The 21,904-nt window shown below is 43.7% G+C and overlaps 1 protein-coding gene across 1 annotated transcript in view; it reads right to left on the bottom strand.

Moving 5' to 3' along the window:
• Window positions 1-21,904, bottom strand: part of CNOT1 (CCR4-NOT transcription complex subunit 1) — a 987,642-nt gene that overhangs the window by 422,984 nt on the left and 542,754 nt on the right. The window contains 2 exon segments of the mRNA XM_029609242.1: window positions 3,622-3,801; window positions 21,502-21,642. Of these exon segments, the coding sequence (XP_029465102.1) occupies window positions 3,622-3,801; window positions 21,502-21,642 (321 nt within the window).

Below are 21,904 nucleotides of genomic sequence, written 5' to 3'. Positions count from 1 at the left end.
CCTCCTTTTTTGGGACCACGAAATAAATAGAGTACCGTTCCCATCCTTGCTGATGAACCGGTACCAGAACAATTGCTCTGAGGTCTAGAAGTCATTGTAGAGTTGTCCAGACCACATCGCATTGCTGTGTGAGACCACCAGAGACTCCACAAAAACCTCTTGGACCTGCCGCGAGAACTCCAGAGCGTATCTGTCTTTGATGACCTCTAAGACCCACTGGTCGGAGGTAATCCTTGCCCATTCCGTGTAAAAGTTGGATAATCTGCCTCCGACAGCTTCGACGCCGGAATGGGTGCTCATGGCTTCATTGGGAGGTTTTGTTGTTTCCAGTCCCAAGATGATCGGAGTCCCTTCCAGGTTGGCGACCCCCGTGAAAGGACTGCTGACGGCCTGGGGCTGGTTTAGAAGCCACCGGTGTGCTATATTGGCTGGTCCGGTAACGGCGATTGTCTCAAAACAGAGTGCAATGGCCCACGAAGGTGCATAACACTTCAAGAAGCGACCGCAACTAAAACAAAAAAGTTTTAACTTAACAGAAAAGACTGCAGGAAGTATCTCTACCATCTGCTAGAGTCAGAGAAATACTGAGGGACTGCAGGTGGTACTCTAGTATATATGGCAGTGCCCAAAGTTTTGGTTCTCTGACTCCATCTGCTGATAGGGATACACAACCCACGTCTCTGAACTGATCCTGTACTTACTGGGAAGGAGTGATTGGCAGGACAGGGAGACAAACTGGAGGATCCAGGCTGAGGAATAGCAGCCCAAGGCTGGAAGGTCAAGCCAGGGCTGAAAAAGAATAAGATTCCTCCAGTGCCCACATCCCCACCCCCCAGTGCCTAATTCTGCTTGGTGCCTTAAGTTTTCTAAACATTTTTCCACCCCAGTCTATAGTATTGCAGCAGGAAGGAAATTGGATAGAACAATTAAGTCATGGTCCTTGTGCCATCATGCCATCATTCTATTTTTCAGTAACTACAACAAATTACAATTTGGTAATGGCCATTGTACCTGAAGACTGGAGGATAGCAAATGTAACCCCAATATTTAAAAAGGGCTCCAGGGGCGATCCGGGAAACTACAGACCGGTTAGCCTGACTTCAGTGCCAGGAAAAATAGTGGAAAGTGTTCTAAACATCAAAATCACAGAACATATAGAAAGACATGGTTTAATGGAACAAAGTCAGCATGGCTTTACCCAAGGCAAGTCTTGCCTCACAAATCTGCTTCACTTTTTTGAAGGAGTTAATAAACATGTGGATAAAGGTGAACCGGTAGATATAGTATACTTGGATTTTCAGAAGGCATTTGACAAAGTTCCTCATGAGAGGCTTCTAGGAAAAGTAAAAAGTCATGGGATAGGTGGCGATGTCCTTTCGTGGATTGCAAACTGGCTAAAAGACAGGAAACAGAGTAGGATTGAATGGGCAATTTTCTCAGTGGAAGGGAGTGGACAGTGGAGTGCCTCAGGGATCTGTATTGGGACCCTTACTGTTCAAAATATTTATAAATGATCTGGAAAGAAATACGACGAGTGAGATAATCAAATTTGCAGATGAGAAAATTGTTCAGAGTAGTTAAATCACAAGCAGATTGTGATAAATTGCAGGAAGACCTTGTGAGACTGGAAAATTGGGCATCCAAATGGCAGATGAAATTTAATGTGGATAAGTGCAAGGTGATGCATATAGGGAAAAATAACCCATGCTATAATTACACAATGTTGGGTTCCATATTAGGTGCTACAACCCAAGAAAGAGATCTAGGTGTCATAGTGGATAACACATTGAAATCGTCCGTGCAGTGTGCTGCGGCAGTCAAAAAAGCAAACAGAATGTTGGGAATTATTAGAAAAGGAATGATGAATAAAACGGAAAATGTCATAATGCCTCTGTATCGCTCCATGGTGAGACCGCACCTTGAATACTGTGTACAATTCTGGTCGCCGCATCTCAAAAAAGATATAATTGCGATGGAGAAGGTACAGAGAAGGGCTACCAAAATGATAAGGGGAATGGAACAACTCCCCTAGGAGGAAAGACTAAAGAGGTTAGGACTTTTCAGCTTGGAGAAGAGATGACTGAGGGGGGATATGATAGAGGTGTTTAAAATCATGAGAGGTCTAGAACGGGTAGATGTGAATCAGTTATTTACTCTTTCGGATAGTAGAAAGACTAGGGAGCACTCCATGAAGTTAGCATGGGGCACATTTAAAACTAATCGGAGAAAGTTCTTTTTTACTCAACGCACAATTAAACTCTGGAATTTGTTGCCAGAGGATGTGGTTCGTGCAGTTAGTATAGCTGTGTTTAAAAAAGGATTGGATAAGTTCTTGGAGGAGAAGTCCATTACCTGCTATTAAGTTCACTTAGAGAATAGCCACTGCCATTAGCAATGCTAACATGGAATAGACTTAGCTTTTGGGTACTTGCCAGGTTCTTGTGGCCTGGATTGGCCACTGTTGGAAACAGGATGCTGGGCTTGATGGACCCTTGGTCTGACCCAGTATGGCATTTTCTTATGTTCTTATGTAAACTAAGATTTTTTACGAAGGAAAAAGATAAGGTAAAAAAGCCTAATCATTCAGAAAATCTAGAGTAATGAGAAAAATTTCAAACTGCTACTCTTCAAATGACTTAACTGTTTAATATTTGCTAGTTTACACTGTTCCTCAGCTTTCCAACAGCAGCTGAATGGCAAAGTCAGCCCTGTTGTTGGGTAGGGCTGAGCTGATTCTTTTGCACCATAGCGTAACCTCTGATGGTTTCAAAACCTATTCATAGGTTTAAAAATGGTGCACAAAACATGTTTTAACATCTTGTAAGATTTCTCAATAGACAAAAAAAAAAGCTGAATACATGCAAATATCTTAGAGCACCACAGTATCAAACACACATGCTTCACAGACATATGCAGGGATTAAAGCTCACATACTGATAAGAGTTCCGTGGGATACATAGATACATGAGACAAAAATGTAAAATTCACATACCTATATAAAATGTTATTCAGCAGAGCAGGTAGTATGGCAATGAATAAAATGCCCCATGAATTAAAAAGGTAAAAATATTTCACATTTGATAACGTGGGTGTATGTGCATGCTCTAACCTTCTCAGTGTTCATATACAACACTAGGCAGTATATGAACATTGGAAACAACCTCAAGTTTAACTCACAAAATATGAAGTTGACTTTTTTCTGCACCAGCTATAAACTTATTATCTCAAGGTATAATGTAGCCACAAGATGCATACTAATGAAGTTTTTTCATATGATTTTCCATTTATTACATGTGTTTGTTGTAACCCTTTAAGAATGATGGATTTTGCAGGCTAGAAATGTTTTAAATACTTACTAATGGATACTCTCACCACCCAAATGCAGTTACTCTAGAGGATGGGAGGTAAGAGTCCCTAGACCTACTAGCAGTTACTGAAGGTGGGCATAGTCCCCAATTCCTCTGCTTTGCTTGCAGATTGCAATGTAAGAATAGTACATTTGAATCCTCTAGAAAAGTTGTCTAACTTTTCCCTGCTGCAAGGATTCTCATATAAACCTACTTATTAAGCCACAATTATAACTGCCACAAAATTATGAAGAGCCCAGAACCTCTTACGCACCTTGATGTTCCTATAGGTTTCAGTCAATACCATTTTGTTAAACTCCAGATTTTTCAGGGCATCAAGGAAGTTTGAATATAGGCTATGGAAGTTGAGCTCTATGCTGACTCTCTTCATGACAAGATATTGTGAAACCCAAGGCATGAACTCCTCTTTCACTGTTTCCTTCAGCTCTTCAACCTGGCCAAAAGCAGACCACAGATTTAAAAATAAAACCACAATTAGTAAATTACTACTATTGTTAACCTTACCAGTCACTAAACACTTAATATCTCTTCTCATTCTCACTGAAAATACTTTAGACAATGAGATCTTTCCAGACCAATAAAGTGATTTTAAGATTCTAAATTTTAAACTCAGAGCTGTGTCCCTCCCAATACCCTCTTGTTTCTTCTCATCTACAAGAAGCAGATAGTGCTTTATCAGATTTTGTCCTGATCCAATTATTAAACTTCTCCCCAACAAAATCCTAGAGCAAGGGTATGCAACTCTGGGCCTAGAGTGCCTCAGACAGGTCTGGTTTTCAGGATATCTAAAATGAATATCCATGAGCTATATTTGCATGCACTGCCTCCATTGAATGCAAATATATCTCAGGCATATTCATTGGGAATATTCTGAAAACCAGACATGTAAATAGCATTCTAGAGCCATAGTTGCATACCTTGGTCTAGAGCAGTGGTTCTCAACCCTGTCCTGGGGACCCCCCCAGCCAGTCGGGTTTTCAGGATATCCACAATGAATATGATTGAGAGAAAATTTGCATACACTGCCTCCATAACATGCAAATTCTCTCATGCATATTCATTGCGGTTATCCTGAAAACCCGACTGGCTGGGGAGGGGGTCCCCAGGACAGGGTTGAGAACCACTGGTCTAGAGTATTTGTCATTTTTTGGGGAGCCTGCCTTTGGGCTTCCAGCTCAGTCACAGCCAACCACTACTTGGCTATATACAGCAGGTTTGCTTACCATAAATGGGGTTCTCAGACAGCAGAATACAATAGCCATGACACACAGGGTGACACAATCAGATGGTGCCAATTGTACCCATCTCATCTCTCTAGCTCAGTAAAGTTTAACTACTGAATTAGGTACTTGACTTCAGGGAGGCAGCATCTATTAAGCATGGCTAATTCATTCTGCTATCTATGGAGAACCCCATTTACAGTAAGCAAACCTGTTGACAAGCAGGGCTGAATTCACCACCCCCCCCGGGTCATGGTTAAGAGAAGATTCCAAGCTGAGGATTGTGTGGTTGAGCATTTACTGAAAAAGCACATGGAAGCCCTCCCATTTGCTCCATGAAGTGTGGACTACTGAGGGAACGGACTGCACAAAACTACGTGCACAAAGTTTTTGCCAAGTCTGGATAGACTGAAGAGATTAGTAATGGGACATGAAGGTGTGAATCGATGACCAAATTTCAGCTTTTCAGATATCTTCAATGGACACAGCTCTAAGATGAGTCACTAAGGTAGCCATGGCTCATACTTGATAGAGCTTGACAGAATCTAGTACCTGGAAGACAGCCAGAGCATAGCAATGTACGATAAAGTCTTAGTTGGATAACATGCACTTGGCAACTGCTATTCCCAATCTGTTAGGATTGTAAGAGACAAAAAAGCAGAGAAGCCCGACAACAGAAGTTTAACTCTTTTTAAAATATATCAAGGACTTTTGCAGTCCAGTGAATGGAGGGAGTCTTGCAAACAAGGTCAGCAAAACAATGGCTTGATTCAGATGAAAGGCTGAACTAATTTTGACAGAAACTTGATATGAATGAGAAGCACCACTCTTGCAGGTATGGAGACACTTGCACTAATGCTTGTAAGTTCACTAACCCTTCTAAGGTAATGATTTCTAGAAAAACAACTTTCCAGGTAAAGAACTTTAAGGAAGCCTGCCTGATACAAAGATGAAAAACATTTCCTGGTAGATGGCTTCCTGGATGAGATCACAATATCCTCGACTTCCTGAGATAGTGACACTGAGGAAACTATTGAGTACTTAACATCCAAGCTGTCAAGTTGAGGGAAGAGAGGTTTGGATGACAGACTACCCTCCACTTGAGTCAGAAAAGCCAGATCAGTGGGTAGATTGATAACCTGACTAGGTAAGAGAATCACATTTGCTCGGGCCTCATTGGAACAATGAAGATAAGGCACAGCTGATCTCAGAGTACCTTTCTTGCTAGCAATGTAAGTGGAGAAAAGAAATACAGTAGATCTATATCTCACTTGAGCAGAAGTGTCTGGAGCAAATTTGAACTTGCTTTGAAGACTGGAGAAAACATTTTCAAGTTTTCTGTTGTACTCTGATGCAGAAAGTCGACTGACCTCAGAGCTTGAATAATCTGTTTGCTACGTTTGGTCTAGAGGGCACTTATGGAAGTGAGAAACACTACTGCAAAATGCCACCATAATTTCAAGCCATTCAATGCACGTTCATATCTCCCCTATACTCAAAGAGCTTCATTGGTTACTGATTCATTCACAAGTGTTGCCCAAAGTGCTATTGTTAATTCACAATCTTCTGGCCTCAGACTTTTTCCCTGGTTTAACGCACTGCTGCAAGTTTATAATCCTTGTCAGGCTCTGTGTTGTATGAAGAGAGACTTGCTAGTTGTACCATCTGTTTGTCAAGCTAGGTTAACAGACACAGAAGAGTAAGCATTCTCAATTGTCACCTCCAATCTCTGGGATTTCCTTGCCGTCAAATTGCATCTTACAAGTTGCACCAAGACTTTCAAAGCAATGATGAAGACATGTATTTGAATGTGCTTTTAGTTACATTTACTGTATCAAAATATATCTTGCTAATTTGTGTCTATTTTATGAGTTATTTTTCTGTTTTTAATTAAGGGTTTTTTTTCCCCATCATGTATGTTGCTTTGTAAATTTAAATAAAGATCCCAGCTTGGGGAAAACCTCTGTAGCTGAAAGCCCACTCCCAAATTCTTAGATTTCTGGCACAGAGTCAACAATACTGTCCCCACTTGTTTGTTCATGCAGAACACTACTACTTGATTGTCTGGCTCAGAATTCTTTCCCAAAAGGAGATGCAAGAAAATGCCACAAGTTGTATGGCTCATAGCTCTAGAAGGTTGATGTGAAACAGACATGCCATCACTGATCATATCCTTTGGATTTGGACAGAGCCTGTGTGAGTGCCATACCCCAGGTGGACACATTTGTTGCTAGCATTACCTGATGTGGCAGAAGTTAAAAAGGAGTACCTATGTCCAGGACCTTTAGATCTAGCAACCAATGGAGAGCCATTTTAGTCTCCTCAGTAATCATAGTGTGTGCCAAATGCTGAAGCAGTTGGTCCCATTGGGCGCAGAAGATCCACTGGAGAATTCTCCTGTTAAGGCAGGTCATGGGGACCACACACTTAATGCCACCATATGCCTCTGTAAAATCAGGGCTTATCGGGATGGTATACTCGATCAATGAGGGGAATACTTTATTTTCCAAAGAATCTATCCATGCCCCGATGAGCTTGATTATTTGGGTAGGTACAAGGTTTGATTAGGCGTTTTGAACCCTAGCAACTGAAAGAGCTGGATATTCTGTAATGAGTCCAATACCCTGCTTGGGAAGGTGCTATCACGAGCCAGTCATTCAGGTAAGGGAAAATGAAAATCCCCTAGCAACAGATATGCTGCCACTGCTGCTAGGCATTTTGTGAAGACACTCTGGGCTGCAGAATGCCTGAAGTGAAGAACCTTGTATTAGACGTGAGAATCCACCATGAATCTGAGGTATTTTAAATGTGATTGATGGATAGGTATGTGAGCAAACATCTTTCAGAGCCAGGGCACATATTTAAGTCTCCTACTTGAATGAAGGGCAGGATTGTATAAAGTGCTCAATTTGAATTTTTTCCTTAACAGGCTCTTAGTTTTCATAAATCCAGAATGCCAGTTCATGCTCTGGGTTTCAAAATATTTTGTCATTAAAAGGTTTCAATCCCCCTGACTTTTTGTAGATAAGGAAATAGTGGTAGAGAACCCCTTGCCATGGTTTTTAGAGGGATCAAGAAGCAACTCCATCTCGAGTGAGAAGTATCTGGAGTGAAAGACTAAACACTGGTGCAGTGCTAGAGGATAGGAAAAGCATAAATAGTAACCAGATTCCACAACTGGATCTTCCACTACTCTTCTAGGAACAGGTGAATCCTCCCCTCTACTGGAATGTCTTGTGACTTGAGGGTCGAGTCATCAAAAATAAGTCCAGGTTTAGGCTGGGGATGTTGCAGCATCTTTGGCTGTTTCACAAGTGGATACCTGCATGCTGGAAGTTGCTGTTGCAATAGCTTAGGTGGTGCATGATATTGCTAAAATTGTCCAAAGAGGGGTCTCTGGAAGATGTAGCATTTAAAAAGCGAAGTTTGCCTACAGCAAGATGGCCGTTTGGCTACCATTTAAAGACTGAATGATGGCATGTTGACCCTCTATCTGAATGACAGTTCCCGGGAACCTTGAGCCCAAAGACTGTCTCCCAAACATGGGATATCAGCCAACTTGTCATGAACATCTTCACGCAAGCTGTTGGCTCTCGACCAAGCCATCTGGCGTGCTTCAATGGCTGCCACAGAATGTGTTTCAGTGGTATGGAAGGATTTATACATGTACCAAAGATGGCATTTGTACTCTTCAGCATCAACAGGGCACTGATAGCCCTCCTGCTCACCATTGAGACATGCTACCAAAGTCTTACTGATGCAATCGTGTAAGGAATTGGTGGGTCACAATGTGGGCACTGAGCTTTGGAAGACCACCTTCCCAAAACTGTCCAACAATCTAGGGTGCTGGAGAAGATTTTAGTCTTTTTAGTCCTTTTAGTGCTTACTCCACCATACACTAGAGCCTGTTGTACTCTGTATAGCAAAATTGCTTACCTTGTAATAGGTGTTATCCCATGACAGCAGGATGTAGTCCTCACATATGGGTGACGTCACTGACTGAGCCCTATTGCGGGAAAACTTCTGTCAAAGTTTCTAGAAACTTTTGATTGGCACTGTGAGGCCACTGAGCATGCCCAGCATGCCATGATATTCTCTGCCACAGGGACCTCACTCTAGTCTGGTATTGTAGCAATAAGCTTTAGCAAAAAATAAAATAAAAGGTATGAGACCCAACTCCGCGGGGTGGAGGGTGGGTTTCGTGAGGACTACATCCTGCTGTCCTGGGATAACACCTATTACAAGGTAAGCAATTTTGCTTTATCCCAGGACAAGCAGGATGCTAGTCCTCACATATAGGTGATTAGCAAGCTAGAGGCTGATTCATTTTAGAATGAGGCCACAGTGAAGTATTGCTGTTGAAAATGAGTCAGCCGAAGATCACAGCAGGTTGGACGTAGGAGTTGGGATTAGACTGGAAACAAGTTCTTTAAGACAGATTGTCCGTAGGCTGAATCTTGTCCCTGTTTATCCAAACAGTAATGAGCTGCAAAGGTGTGAAGAGAACTCCATGTTGCTGCTTTACATATGTCAAGAATTGGTACTGAGCGATAGTGTGCTACTGAGGTTGACATTGCTCTTCCTGAATGTGCCTTTACTCGCCCTTGGAGAGGAAGGCCTGCTTTTTCATAGCAAAACTGTATGCAATCTGCTAACCAATTGGATAGAGTATGTTTACCCACTGCTTTACCCGGCTTGTTTGGGTCATAAGATACAAAGAGTTGAGTGGATTTTCTATGGACTGCAGTGCGGTTTAAGTAGAAAGATAATGCATGCTTACAGTCCAAGGTATGCAAGGCCCGTTCTCCTTGGTGAGAATGAGGCCTTGGGAAGAATGTGGGTAAAACTATGGATTGATTCAAATGGAATTCCGTAACTACTTTGGGGAGGAATCTTGGATGTGTACGGAGAACCACTCTCATGTAGGAATTTTGTATAGGGTGAGTACGTGACAAGTGCTTGTAACTCACTAACCCTTCTAGCCGATGTAATGGATATGAGGAAGATAGTCTTCCATGTGAGAAATTTAAGATCTCAGGAATCTATGGGTTCAAAAGGAGAATGCATGAGTCTTGTTAAAACCATGTTCAGGTCCCATTCTGTGACTGGAGGTCGAATTGGTGGTCTAATTTGAGTTAAGCCTCTCATAAAACTGCTGACAAGAGGTTGCGTAGATACTGGTGCATCCCCCATCTTATAATGGTAAGCAGAGATTGCACTTAAGTGTACTCTTACAAATGAAGTCTGGAGACCAGAGTCTGAAAAGATGGTATAAGTAGTCTAGTAGAGAAGGTGTAGGGCAGGAGAAAGGATCTAAACCGTGTTGCCTACACCACAAAGTAAACCTCTTCCACTTGGAAGAGTAGTTCTTTCATGTGGAGGGTTTACGTGAAGCTATAAGCACTTGAGACACATTGGTTGAAAGATTGAATGGTTGTAAAAATCAAGCTTTCAACATCCATGCTGTTAGGGATAGGGATTGAAGGTTGGGATGGGACAACTAACCATGATCCTGAGTTATGAGAGTGGGAGCTACTCCCAGGCGAATGAGATCCCTGACTGAGAGGTCTAGAAGTGTGGGAAACCATACTTGTCTAGGCCAACAGGGGGCTATGAGTATCATGGACCCCTTGTCTTGTTGTAGCTTCACTAGAGTTTTGGTTATGAGTGGTACTGGAGGATACGCGTATAGAAGGCCTGAGTTCCAAGGGCGAGCAAAGGCATTCTTGGCTGGCTGGTTTTTCTGTTTGTGTAGAGAACAGAATTTGTCCACTTTGTGATTCAGATGAGACGCAAAGAGGTCTATTGTTGGTTGCCCCCAACGTTGAAATATCCTGGTCACTACTGAGGGATCCAGGGACCACTCGTGTGGCTGGAACTGACGAATGAGTCGATCCGCCACTACATTGTGAATGCCTGCCAGATAAGTGGCCCGGAGGAACACTGAGTGGTTCAGGGCCCAGCCCCAAATCTGTGCAGTCTCTTGACAAAGGAGATACGAGCCCGTACCTCCTTGTTTGTTGATGTACCACATGGCCGTGTTGTCCGTTTGGATGAGAACAGTTTTGTGTGAAAGGCAGTCCTTGAATGCATGTAGCGCATAACGTATAGCTCAAAGCTCCAGGAAATTGATTTGAAATGTTGCTTCGAGTTTTGTCCAAGTACCCTGGGTTTGGAGAGTGTCTATGTGGGCTCCCCAACCCAAGGTGGATGCATCTGTAGTTAACATTATCTGTGGGACTTGTTGTTGGAAGGGTAGGCCCTTGTGCAAATTGTCGTTTACTCACCAAAGTAGAGAGGAACGTAGTTGGTGGGTTACCTGAATTGGGGAGTACAGTGGTTGAATGGATTGGATCCATTGAGACCTTAATGTCCATTGTGTTACTCTCATGGCAAGCCTTGCCATAGGAGTGACGTGAACTGTGGAGGCCATGTGACCTAGTAAAGTTAGAAACTGATGAGCTGTAGTTTGAGTGAATCGAGTTTGCCAGCAGGGACAGATTTTCTGCTCGATCTTCTGGTAGAAAGGCCTTTGCAAGGATGGTGTTGAGTTCTGCTCCTATGAAGTGAAGCAGACGAGATGGAGTAAGATGGGACTTTTGATAGTTGATGAGAAAGCCCATAGAGTGGAGTACAGCAATTGTGCGACAGAGAAGTTAGAGCTCCTTGTTGAGATTGACTTCTGATGAGCCAGTCTAGATATGGAAACACATTGACACCTTGCTTGTGCAAGTATGCTGCTATTATGCCAGACATTTGGAGAAAACTCTGGGAGCAGAGGCAAGTCCGAATGGTAGAACTTTGTATTGGAAATGCTGCTGCCCCACCATGAAGTGTAGATACTTGCGATGAGGGGGAAATATTGGAATGTGGGCGTAAGCGTCTTGTAGATCCAGAGAACAAAGCCAATCTCCTGTTTGAAGACGTGGAAGCATGGTGCCTAGAGAAACCATCCTGAATTTTTCTTTCAGAAATTTGTTCAGTTTTCTGAGGTCTAGGATGGGACGAAGGCCTCTGGTTTTCTTTGGAATGAGGAAATAACAGGAATAGAATCCTCTGCCTCTCTGAGACTGGGGCACCGGCTCTACTGCCCTGGCTTTCAGAACGGTGGATAATTCTACTTGTAACTGAAGCATATGATTTTCACTGAGATGAGATTGACCTGGTGGAAAATGTGGGAATTGAGAGGAAATTGAGTTGATATCCTCGATATATTATTGATAGGACCCATTGGTCTGTTGTTATTTGTATCCAATTGTTGTAAAATTTGGATATCCGGCCTCCCACTGGAAGTTCTGGCTGAGGATTTGAGAAAAGGCTGAGTTCTCTGGATGAAATTTCAAAAACCAGCAGCAGGTCCTGTCTGTGGGCAGGTTGAGGTCTAGCTGCTCTCTGCTGTCAGGGTTGCAGCCTTTGTTGTGTTCTGGAAGGCCTGGGTCGAGATGCTGGAGGGTAGTACCTCCGCTGTCGGTAAAAAGGTCTCCTAGTGTCTTTTCGTTGAGGCCTACGCCCAGTGTGCGTAGAAGGATCCTGTGGGAGGGAAGACAGCTGTCTTAGTGTTTCCGTGTGTTCTTTTAACTGAGACACAGCATCCTGGACCTTTGATCCAAAAAGATTGTCTCCCAGGCAAAGGAGATCCACTAACTTATCTTGAACTTCCAGCCTAAGGTCTGAGGCCTTGAGCCATGCCCATCTCCTGGCACTGATGCCTGATGCAGCCACCCTCGAAGCAGTTTTGAAGCCATCATAGGCCGCCCTGACTTCATGTTTTCCGGCCTCCAAGCCCTTGTGGATGATGGCTTGGGCAGCCTCCTGATATTGAGTAAGGAGAGATGGGACAAATTCTTGAATTTGTTTCCATAAATTTCTTTGATACTGGGTCACGTAAAGGTGATAGGAAGAAATCCGAGAGTTTAACATGGCCCCTTGAAACACTTTGCGACCCAGAGAATCCAGAAATCTATGGTCTTTCCCTTGGGGGGGGGGGGGGGGGTTTGATGAATGCATTCTTGTTCTTTTTGACCTTTTTTGTGCTGATTCCACAACCACTGAGTGGTGGGGAAGTTGTGACTTTTGATATCCAGGAGTGGATTGCACTAGGTAGGTACTGTCCATTCTTTTATTTACTGCTGGGACAGAGCAGGGATGTTCCCATAGACTATGTTGCAATTGTAAGAGAACATCATGTATTGGAATGGCCACTACCTGTTTTGGAGGGTCAACGAACTGGAGTACCTCCAAGGTTTGTTGCCTGGTGCCCTGCTCTGTTTCTAATTTAAAGGGAATGGAATCCGCCATTTCCTGTACAAACGAAGTAAAGGTGAAATCCTCTGGAGGAGATTGTTTCCTGGGATGTGGTGGTGATGGGTCAGACAAAATCTTCTGATGTCTCTGAAGCAGTATCACTCCAAGTATCATAATCTTGGGATTGTTGTGGAGGTGCTGAAGTCTAGGTGGTGGAGGAAGGCCAGAAGGTCCTGGTAAAGGATCTTCAAGAGAAGAGTCTTCTGGATTATCCTCTTGGATTAGATGGTAAAGAATCTAATAGATCCTGATATCTTTTCATAATGATGGTATGCAGTGCTGACTCTGAAGATCCTGGAGCCCCAGGAGAGAGAGGCACCGTTGGTGAAGGTTTTGGCATCGAAGGTACTGGTGTCTTCGATGGATGTCTTGCAGTCACCGATGCTTTTCCCTTTTGTCGGTGCGAGGGTGAAGATGGGCATCGGTGCCAGAACCGATGAAGTCATCGACATTGCCAAGATAGAAGGCATCGACGTTGGAATAGACATCGAGGGCATCAGTGGAATCGACATCACTGGCATCGGGGTTTTCCCCGGCATTGGGAATGATCCCGGCATCGAGAGTGCCATCGGCAAGGTTACCGGCATCGGTGACGTCACCGGCGTGGTCGCCGGAAGCTGGTCTTTTAGGGCTTGCATTATTGCTTCTTTAATGAGCATGGACAAGTCCTGTGGGATGGCTGGAGCCGGTGGAGGAGACGATATCTCCTGCGATGCCTGTACCGGGTATTATCAAAGTAGGCTCAGATGGTAGCGGTGTATCTGTATGTTTTTGCTGCTTTGCGCTTGGTTCCCCCGGGGGATGGGGGGTAGTTAACAGTGATGCCAAGGCATGACGATGTCGATGCTTATGCTTAGGCCTTATTTCGGTTACTGACCTTATGGATGCCGTCGATGGTGTTGGCGATGCTTTATCTCCAGAGCCTTCCAGTTGACGTTTTTTCAGCAGGACTTTTTTTTTGTAACTCTTGCTGGGGATGATTTTGTAGACTAAGTTGAAGGAAGGAGTTGTAGGTGAAAAAGATGTTCCATTTTTTCTTACCTAAGCTTCCTTCCCTTCGGAGTCATTTCCTGACATTATTGGCAGGACGAAATGTCATGTTTTTCACCCAGACGACACACTCTAGGTGTGGGTCTGTGACTGACACGGTCCGATTACAAATCGGGCATTTTTTAAAACACGAAGCCATGTCAGTATTGACGGCCGTCGATGCAAATAGAAAATTTTGTGAGAGAAAAATATCGCTCTCACAATGTGAAAAAAAGGTAACAATTTCTCACCGTCCGGTGAGAAAGAGGAGAGTGAGATCCCGTATGGGAGAATTTCTTTGAAAAAATTGACTTTTTCAGTCAAAAGTAAGTAAAGTAACTCACAGAGCTCCTATCTCTGCGATGCTTACAGCAGTGTGGAAAAACGAAGACGATACCAGACTAGAGTGAGACCCCTGTGGCAGAGAATATCATGGCATGCTGGGCATGCTCAGTGGCCTCACAGTGCCAGTCAAAAGTTTCTAGAAACTTTGACAGACGTTTTCCCGCAATAGGGCTCAGTCAGTGACGTCACCCATATGTGAGGACTAGCATCCTGCTTGTCCTGGGATAATTAAAGGTCCAATTTTCTGGCTATTGGGAGACAGGAGGCCAGACACGCCCACATTCTTGTTTGTAAATCCTGCAGAATTGAACATATTGGGATCTCTGCAGGCTCAGAAGTGGGTTTTTTTGTCAAAAATTTTTTTTTTTTTTTTTTTTTTTTTTTTTTTTTTTATTAGAGAGCAACACAGGTACAATCAGTAACCCAAACTTAGGAGAACAGAGCACACTTGAAATCAAATATTGTCAGGACGACATTTCAAGAACAATTTCCCAAGATAGAGAGGTCAATTATAACAATACCCCGTGGACTCTCCTTTTGTGGTCCTCCTGACCAAGAGAAACAGATTAAACTCCAAGCATAATCCACCACTCAGTCACACCACAAACGTCCACTAACATTCCACACACTACACACACCACTCCACCCCCCCCCTCCCCTTTGCCCTGGGAGACACCCCTTCCATAATTAGCACTATCCAACATTGGTAAGAAAATGTTACATGTCCTTGTAAAGTTCAGTCATCCCTGTAATGTACAATGATCTCAAAGCAAGTCACTTCCAAGAGGGATGATAACCAGCGGCGATTAAAGTAGATTGAAGGTCTGACGGCAGTAGGCCATAACAAGCTGACCAACAAAACTGGTATAGCATATCCCTTTCTCTCTCACTGTCCATGGCAACCAGTCGCTCTATTTACATTGAAAAGGCCAGCTGCCCAAACCACACCCACAGGTTGGGCGTCGTATCTGGTGTTATCCAGTCAGCTAAAATCTTACGGCATGCCAGTAATATTGCCGCATGGCCAAATTTATCCAAAGAGTTTGTAAGAGGGAAGAGTTCCTCGTAAACCAGAGAGAAGTAACTTGCCCATCCAACCAATAGACAAGCCAGTGCATTGAGCTACTACTGCAAGGACCTTCGTCCAAAATGGTAACAAAACAGGGCATAGAAACAATCTATGTGCCAAAGTACCTGTCACTTGATGACATTTAACACATTTTTGGGTGGGCAACCGTCCCATCCGGCAACGGCGAACATCATCGCTAAAAATGTGGTGCAAAATCTTAAATTGTAATTCCTGAAGAGAGGGGTCTGGTAGGCTTTTGGGCATAAGCTTAAAACATGAAAGCAGATAAGAAGTAGATATATCCATGTTCCACGCCTCAGCCCAGTAGCGCGCCAAAGAGGCTACATGCATCGCAGAGCGATATGATTTACCAAACTCACACCAACCTTTGATGGAGTTACACTTTAATACCCTATCAAAAAAACACTGTGCAAAGGCTGACTCCAGACGTTATGACTCCTCAGTCCAATGAAAGGATTGGAGATAGTGACGGGTCTGTAAATATGCATAGAAATGTTTAGCTGGTAAGTCATTCTCGGGCCAAAAATGCAAAATCATGCACCATTGGCGAGTCCGTAACATAGAAGCAAAAAATGAACGCTAAACCTTTCTGCAGCCATGTATCAAAAAGAAAATAGTTGTCGCGGCCTGGAAGAAAATCCAAGTTGCCCATTAATGACATGAAAAGAGAAGAAAGACCCACCAGTCCCTCTGGACCGTATCCATCGCCAGGCCTGACGACATGGTTGTACCAGAGTATGAGGGATATTTAATGTCCTATAAGCCCCAGGACTAGCCTGAATCAAGTACAAAGGGGACCAAGGTGCAACCATATTGATAACTAACCCATCCTCACAATATGCGTATTCATCAAGGATCCATTCCCCCACAAATCGAAGTTGGCAGGCCACATTGTATAACCGAACATCCGGCAGGCCAAGACCACCTTCCCCTCTCTGAGACATCAACACCTGATAGCGTAACCTCGCTTTTTTCCCCCGCCCAAACAAATTTTTGAAAAGAAGTCTGCAACCACTTTAGGTCTTTGCTAGAAAGCCAGCAGGGCAACATATGCAATTTATAAAGAAGCTTAGGCATAAGGACCATCTTAGTAAGCGCACCTCTACCAAAAAGAGATAGGGGCAGAGAGCGCCAAGCCTTCAGTTGAGCATCCAAGTCTACCAGTGTGCTTCTTATATTCAAAGCATAAAGATCTGAAGGGTCTCGAGAGATCCATACCCTCAAATATTTGTTTATTCGGAGCCCACATGAAGGGGAACCCTCCCAGCCAATGTTGTTGTACCCCAGGGTCAAGGGCGAGCACTTCTGATTTAGAAAAATTAATGGTCAGGCCCGAAATGGAGTGAAAAACATTAAAACATTGAATAATGATGGGGATGCTAGTCCGAGGTTGCCCAACAACAAGATGTCATCAGCGAACATTGCTAACGGCCTATACGGATGCCTCGAAACCTATCCTCCAACCGCAGCTTAATAGCCAGAGGTTCCAAGGCTAATACAAATAAGAGGGGACAAAGGGCATCCCTGGCGCACCCCACATAGAATAGGGAAAGCTTCTGACAAAGTACCATTGATAAGTAACCTGGCACTCGGATTAGCATACAGGGCTTGCAACCAAGATAAAAAGGAGCCTGATATGCCATATGCTTGCAAATCCCAAAATAAATAGTCCCATGAAAGGGAATCGAAAGCTTTTTCCGCATCCAAGCTCAGCACCAGGGCTTCGGTGTTAGAGTGAAAATTTAATAGGCCAATCAGGCGCCTCACATTCTTAAAACCTTGACGCCCCTTAATAAAGCCGGTTTGGTCACCGTGTATTACGGAGGGCAAAAGGAGACTCAATCTGGCCGCCAGCACTGCTGCCAATATTTTTAAGTCCCCATTTATAAGAGAGATAGGCCTGTACGAGCCCACTTCCTGTAAATCCTTCCCAGGTTTGGGGAGCAACACTATAGTGGATTGATTTTCTGCGAGGGTAACTGGATTCTCCTGGACTAAGCTATTATATGATCGTAGTGCAGGTAAAATGGGGAATTTCCAAATCTTTTAAAACTCCGGCCCCAGGCCATCTGGTCCAGCCGCCTTACCCAACTTGAGACCGTGTATAACGGCATGAATTTCGGAATCAGTTACAGGCATATTTAATGACAGAATCTGCGCCTCAGTAAGGTGCGGCCAAGGAAGATTAGAAAAGAAAGACTCTCTTGATGGGATATGGCTATCCTTTTTCCCCATAGAGCCCACTATAGTATTCCAGAAAACGCTCCATAATTGCTGCCGAAGTGTTTTGACTGGACCCAAACCTATCCCTAATACTCGTTATGAAAGATTTGGGGCCACGTGCCCTAACCAAATTGGCCATCAACCTACTGGGCCGATTACCATAGCGATACAATTGATATTTATAATATCTCAGACTTGGATGCTTGCTGAAACAAGAGCGTTTGTAGAGTTTCCCTCAGCTAGTCTACTTCACGCTTGCTAGATTCTGACATGGCACTAATATGCCGGAGCTGTGCCTGTTTCAATTCTTCAGTTAAAGAATCACAGCAATTCACTTCCTATTCTGGGTAGCAACATAGGCTATAATGTGTCCCCGCATTACTGCTTTACCTGCTTCCCATAGAACCCGTGGTGTGATATCAGAAGTATATTTAGAAGCATATATTCTTCTCAACGGGTTACAAGGCAGCGAGAAAACTCCTTATCCAAGAACAGCCCGGGGGACATGCGCCAGGAAAAAGGGGGCTTAGGAGTACATCCCAATGTTACGGTAACAGAGATTGGCGCATGATCTGATAAGGCAAAGGTGCCTATGGTAGCAGTTGTCACCCTGGAAAACAGGAATTCCGAAATCAGAAAATAATCCAAACGGGAATAGGACCCGTGAGGATGTGGAAAAAAAGTATAATCCTGCTCTCCAGGATGCAACGCCCTCCAAATGTCCAACAGGTCCAATTCATGGCATAGAAAATTAGGGCCTTTATGGATGTCATTAAGTTCTACAGATTTAGGAGGTTTGCAGTCTTCCAATTTGTTGGCTACCATATTGAAATCCCCTCCCACCAAAAGTGCACAATCAGAAAGTTCACCAAGGATCCCCACTAGACGAGTGAAAAACTCATGTTGACAGACATTAGGCGCATATACCTTACACAAAGCCACTCTTTACTGATTACGCAATCCCTGAACTATGACATAACGACCCTTGGGGTCATGCCACACCCGTTCAGATTGAAAAGGCAGTTTATGAATGAGTATAGCGACCCCTCTTTTTCTGGACGAATACGAGGAGAAAAAACACTGCCCCACTCACTCTTTGTAATTTGACATGTTCACTCGCTGACAAGTGAGTCTCTTGAAGAAACACAACCTGCGACCCCAGACGTTTAAAAGCCATAAGGAGTTTTTTTCCATTTGATAGGGGAGTGTATATCATATACATTAAGAGATGTACATTTTACTGTAGCATTAGCCAAAAGTACTTTAAAAATAGTACCAATAGAATGCGACAGAGCCGCCATGGCAACAAAGAGATCCCGGGGCTCCCCAGCCTAAGCCCCCAGAATCATGAGGAAATAACCTCCAAAAATATAGGTCAATAGCCACAAAAAACTGCCTTATCACCCAGATGAAAGGGATGTCTCCCAAGATTCCCACCCCTCCCCACCACAAACCCAGCAGACAACTTCTTAACCCAAACACATCATTCGCACCACACACACACCACAGTCATACCAACTCGCAGACACACATAACCCACAACACGAACACCTGCCCCAAGAGGCTCAGAGCCATTCCTCCCACCCCCATTCCTGGAAGCAGTACTGAAAAAAAGGACCCCCCCCCCCTCTAGGCCCCCTACACCCCCCCCCCCCCCGAAACGACAACATAACTTGTACAAAGGATCAAGCAACATTAACAGCATTTTAGAGGCATGATGGAGCCACGTGGCCCCCAATCAAGGGGACCTCGACTTGTCAGTTGAACTCCAGGGTCTCGGGCACCATAGCATAGTCAGATGAGAACATGCCTTAGCTACAAAAACGTGTGACATGTCCCGTCAATCCCCAAGGTGAGACTAAGAGTTACTTAACAAGAACCAGGATTTACAGCTTTCCTACCTCTATTCCGCAACAAAGAAAGCTTCCTTACCAGAAGTAGTTTCTAATGCTCAAAATAGCCAAAAGACCTCAGTGTGGGGATCTTTGTCCTTACTGACTACTTCCTATTGCCTTGTTCGGATTGTCCAGGAATTCAGAGTATGAGAGGTCTTCTGGTGGATAGGAATGCTCTTGGCAGATAAAGTAAGGGGTCTCAGTAAATCCCTGTAGACTCTTCCTCAGAACCAAGAGGTGAAGGAACATTAACTCACAACCCTCAAAAGATTTAGGCAATTGAGGCGGGGACCTCAGTCACCTCATACACAAATACTCCAGGGATATAATTAGGCACCTTTGTTTTTTGTTTTTACACTGTCATTCCCAGGCAAAATAAAAATTGAAAATGATAAGTGGCAAAAAAGACTTCTGATTTTTCTCGTGTGTTACATCCAACTAATTTTTCCAGAGACATCTTGTGTTATAACATTGAAATTCCCTGGCAAAATAAATTTAGAAACTGAAAACAAAGGTCCCTATAAATACAACAGTGATATCCCATGTTTCTTCCTTGGATTGGCTAGATTGTTCTGCAGAGAGGGATGGTTGAGGGCTTGATCCCAATATCAGGATCTCTGATGGGAGCTCCCGAGGCAAGAGGAACTACCCCCCCCCTTCCCTTTTGAGGGAATAAATCCAAAATTCTGGATAGGAGAGGCTGAAATTTGCCCTTGTCACGTGCTACCAAGATTTAAAAAAAAAAAAAAAAAAAAAAAAAAAAAAAGTCTCCACCACTTTAGTTTCCTGGTCTATGGACTATTGTATCCTCTGAATTGGAATTGGGAAGAGAGACCCTCCTTCAACACCAGTATAGATTCATCCTCTTAGGTTAATTGCACTGGTGGTTGTATAGAGACCAGAGGCATAACCGAGCATGTCAGATCTGGAGCCGCCAAACGAAGTCCATGATCAACTTTAACATGGAAGGAGGTAAGTATTGCGCGTCACCTCCAGGGTCCCCCCCCACCCACCTCAAAAGTCTGCTCCTGCCTCAAGTGCACAGTTGGGGCTGAGGACTGGTGTGCCTGGACCTGGTACATCAATAGGGCCAGGGCACAGTGCGATGCATGCTTTGGCACCAACTTGATTATGATTTCACTGCCTACTTTAACACATGGTGGCACTTCTTTTGTGCCAAGCCCCTTAAGGCAGTGAGGGGCTCTCTGACCCCTGATCACAACGTTTTTGTGTTTTGCTCGACCCCTGAATTACCACTGATCTGGGAACCAATGCTGCAGTTGGAAAAGCTTTGTGTGAGGAGCTCCTGATCAACTTGGCACAGAGGGAATCCAAAAGGGCCCTGGCTCCAAGAAGAGGAACTCCTTCAAATTTTTACTGACCTGCAAAGCTCTTACATCCATTGGGGCCTCTGTGACATCAGATCACAGTCATAATAACTGGCTGAGTCATGGTCCAGTCCCATGCATCTGTAAACATAGATCTTGGCCAGCTGTGAGGGAGATCTTGTGGCCACATACACAATCCCTGAAATGACTGCAGGTGGCCTTCTTGAGTGAAGAAAAAACAGATTGTTCCTGTCCATGCAAAAGCTTGGAACAAAAAATACTGAGTGGCTCACAAGGCAGTATGTGCAGGGGAATGTTCACAGACTCAATAGTTAAAAAAAAACAAAAACAAAGAAAAAAAACAAAACTTTACTAGTCTAGAGATGGGTCCATTCGGCACAGACGAAATTACCCCATGTGTCATGTGTAATTCAGCCCTGCCAGTCAGGAGAACATAAGCACTCATTTAAAACTAACACGTTTACACCCATTATTTTAACCCTCTCCTCAAGCCCTCACAGTTACAATCATTTTTGTCAGGTGCCACAGACTGCAGCTGAACATCTTGCACTGACTAATCACTCACTCAGAGTTTATATGGTAAAAGCAAGGTAACTATATAAACCATTAGATGTGAAAGTACAGAGCTACTGAGTGGACTACTACATCTAATGGGTCACTACCATAGAAAGCACACACCTTCTGTGTCATGTTAGACTGGGACAGGTTGTTAAAGATGAAGGCTATCTTCTCTTGCACGTTTTCTGGGGGTTCCACAATCCGTTCTGTCTGGTCTGTAGCCACTAGCAGAGTATCTATATTGGTTGTATTAATGGAGGGCTGGAGACAAAAGATAAATAAGTTTAAAAACGCATTAAAAAAGAACTTTGTTGAAGAAAGGAAATAAAGTACCAAGTTCTGCAAAACAATTTGATGTGATTGAACAAAAGCATCCAAATCAGAACAGTATTCTTTAACAGTAAGGTTTTTAGATGCACTGCGTTAGTCTCATCTAACTAAGTTCCCAATTTCATAGCTACTGACTCAGCTTAATGCTTGTTGGCTCCACTAGTTACATGCAGGCTACTACTCAGATTTGCTC

This window comes from Rhinatrema bivittatum, chromosome 7 (assembly GCF_901001135.1).
Source record: "Rhinatrema bivittatum chromosome 7, aRhiBiv1.1, whole genome shotgun sequence".
Taxonomy (NCBI): domain Eukaryota; kingdom Metazoa; phylum Chordata; class Amphibia; order Gymnophiona; family Rhinatrematidae; genus Rhinatrema; species Rhinatrema bivittatum.
The sequence above is the reverse complement of the archived record's forward strand: the minus strand, read 5'-3'. Positions and strand labels throughout refer to the sequence as shown.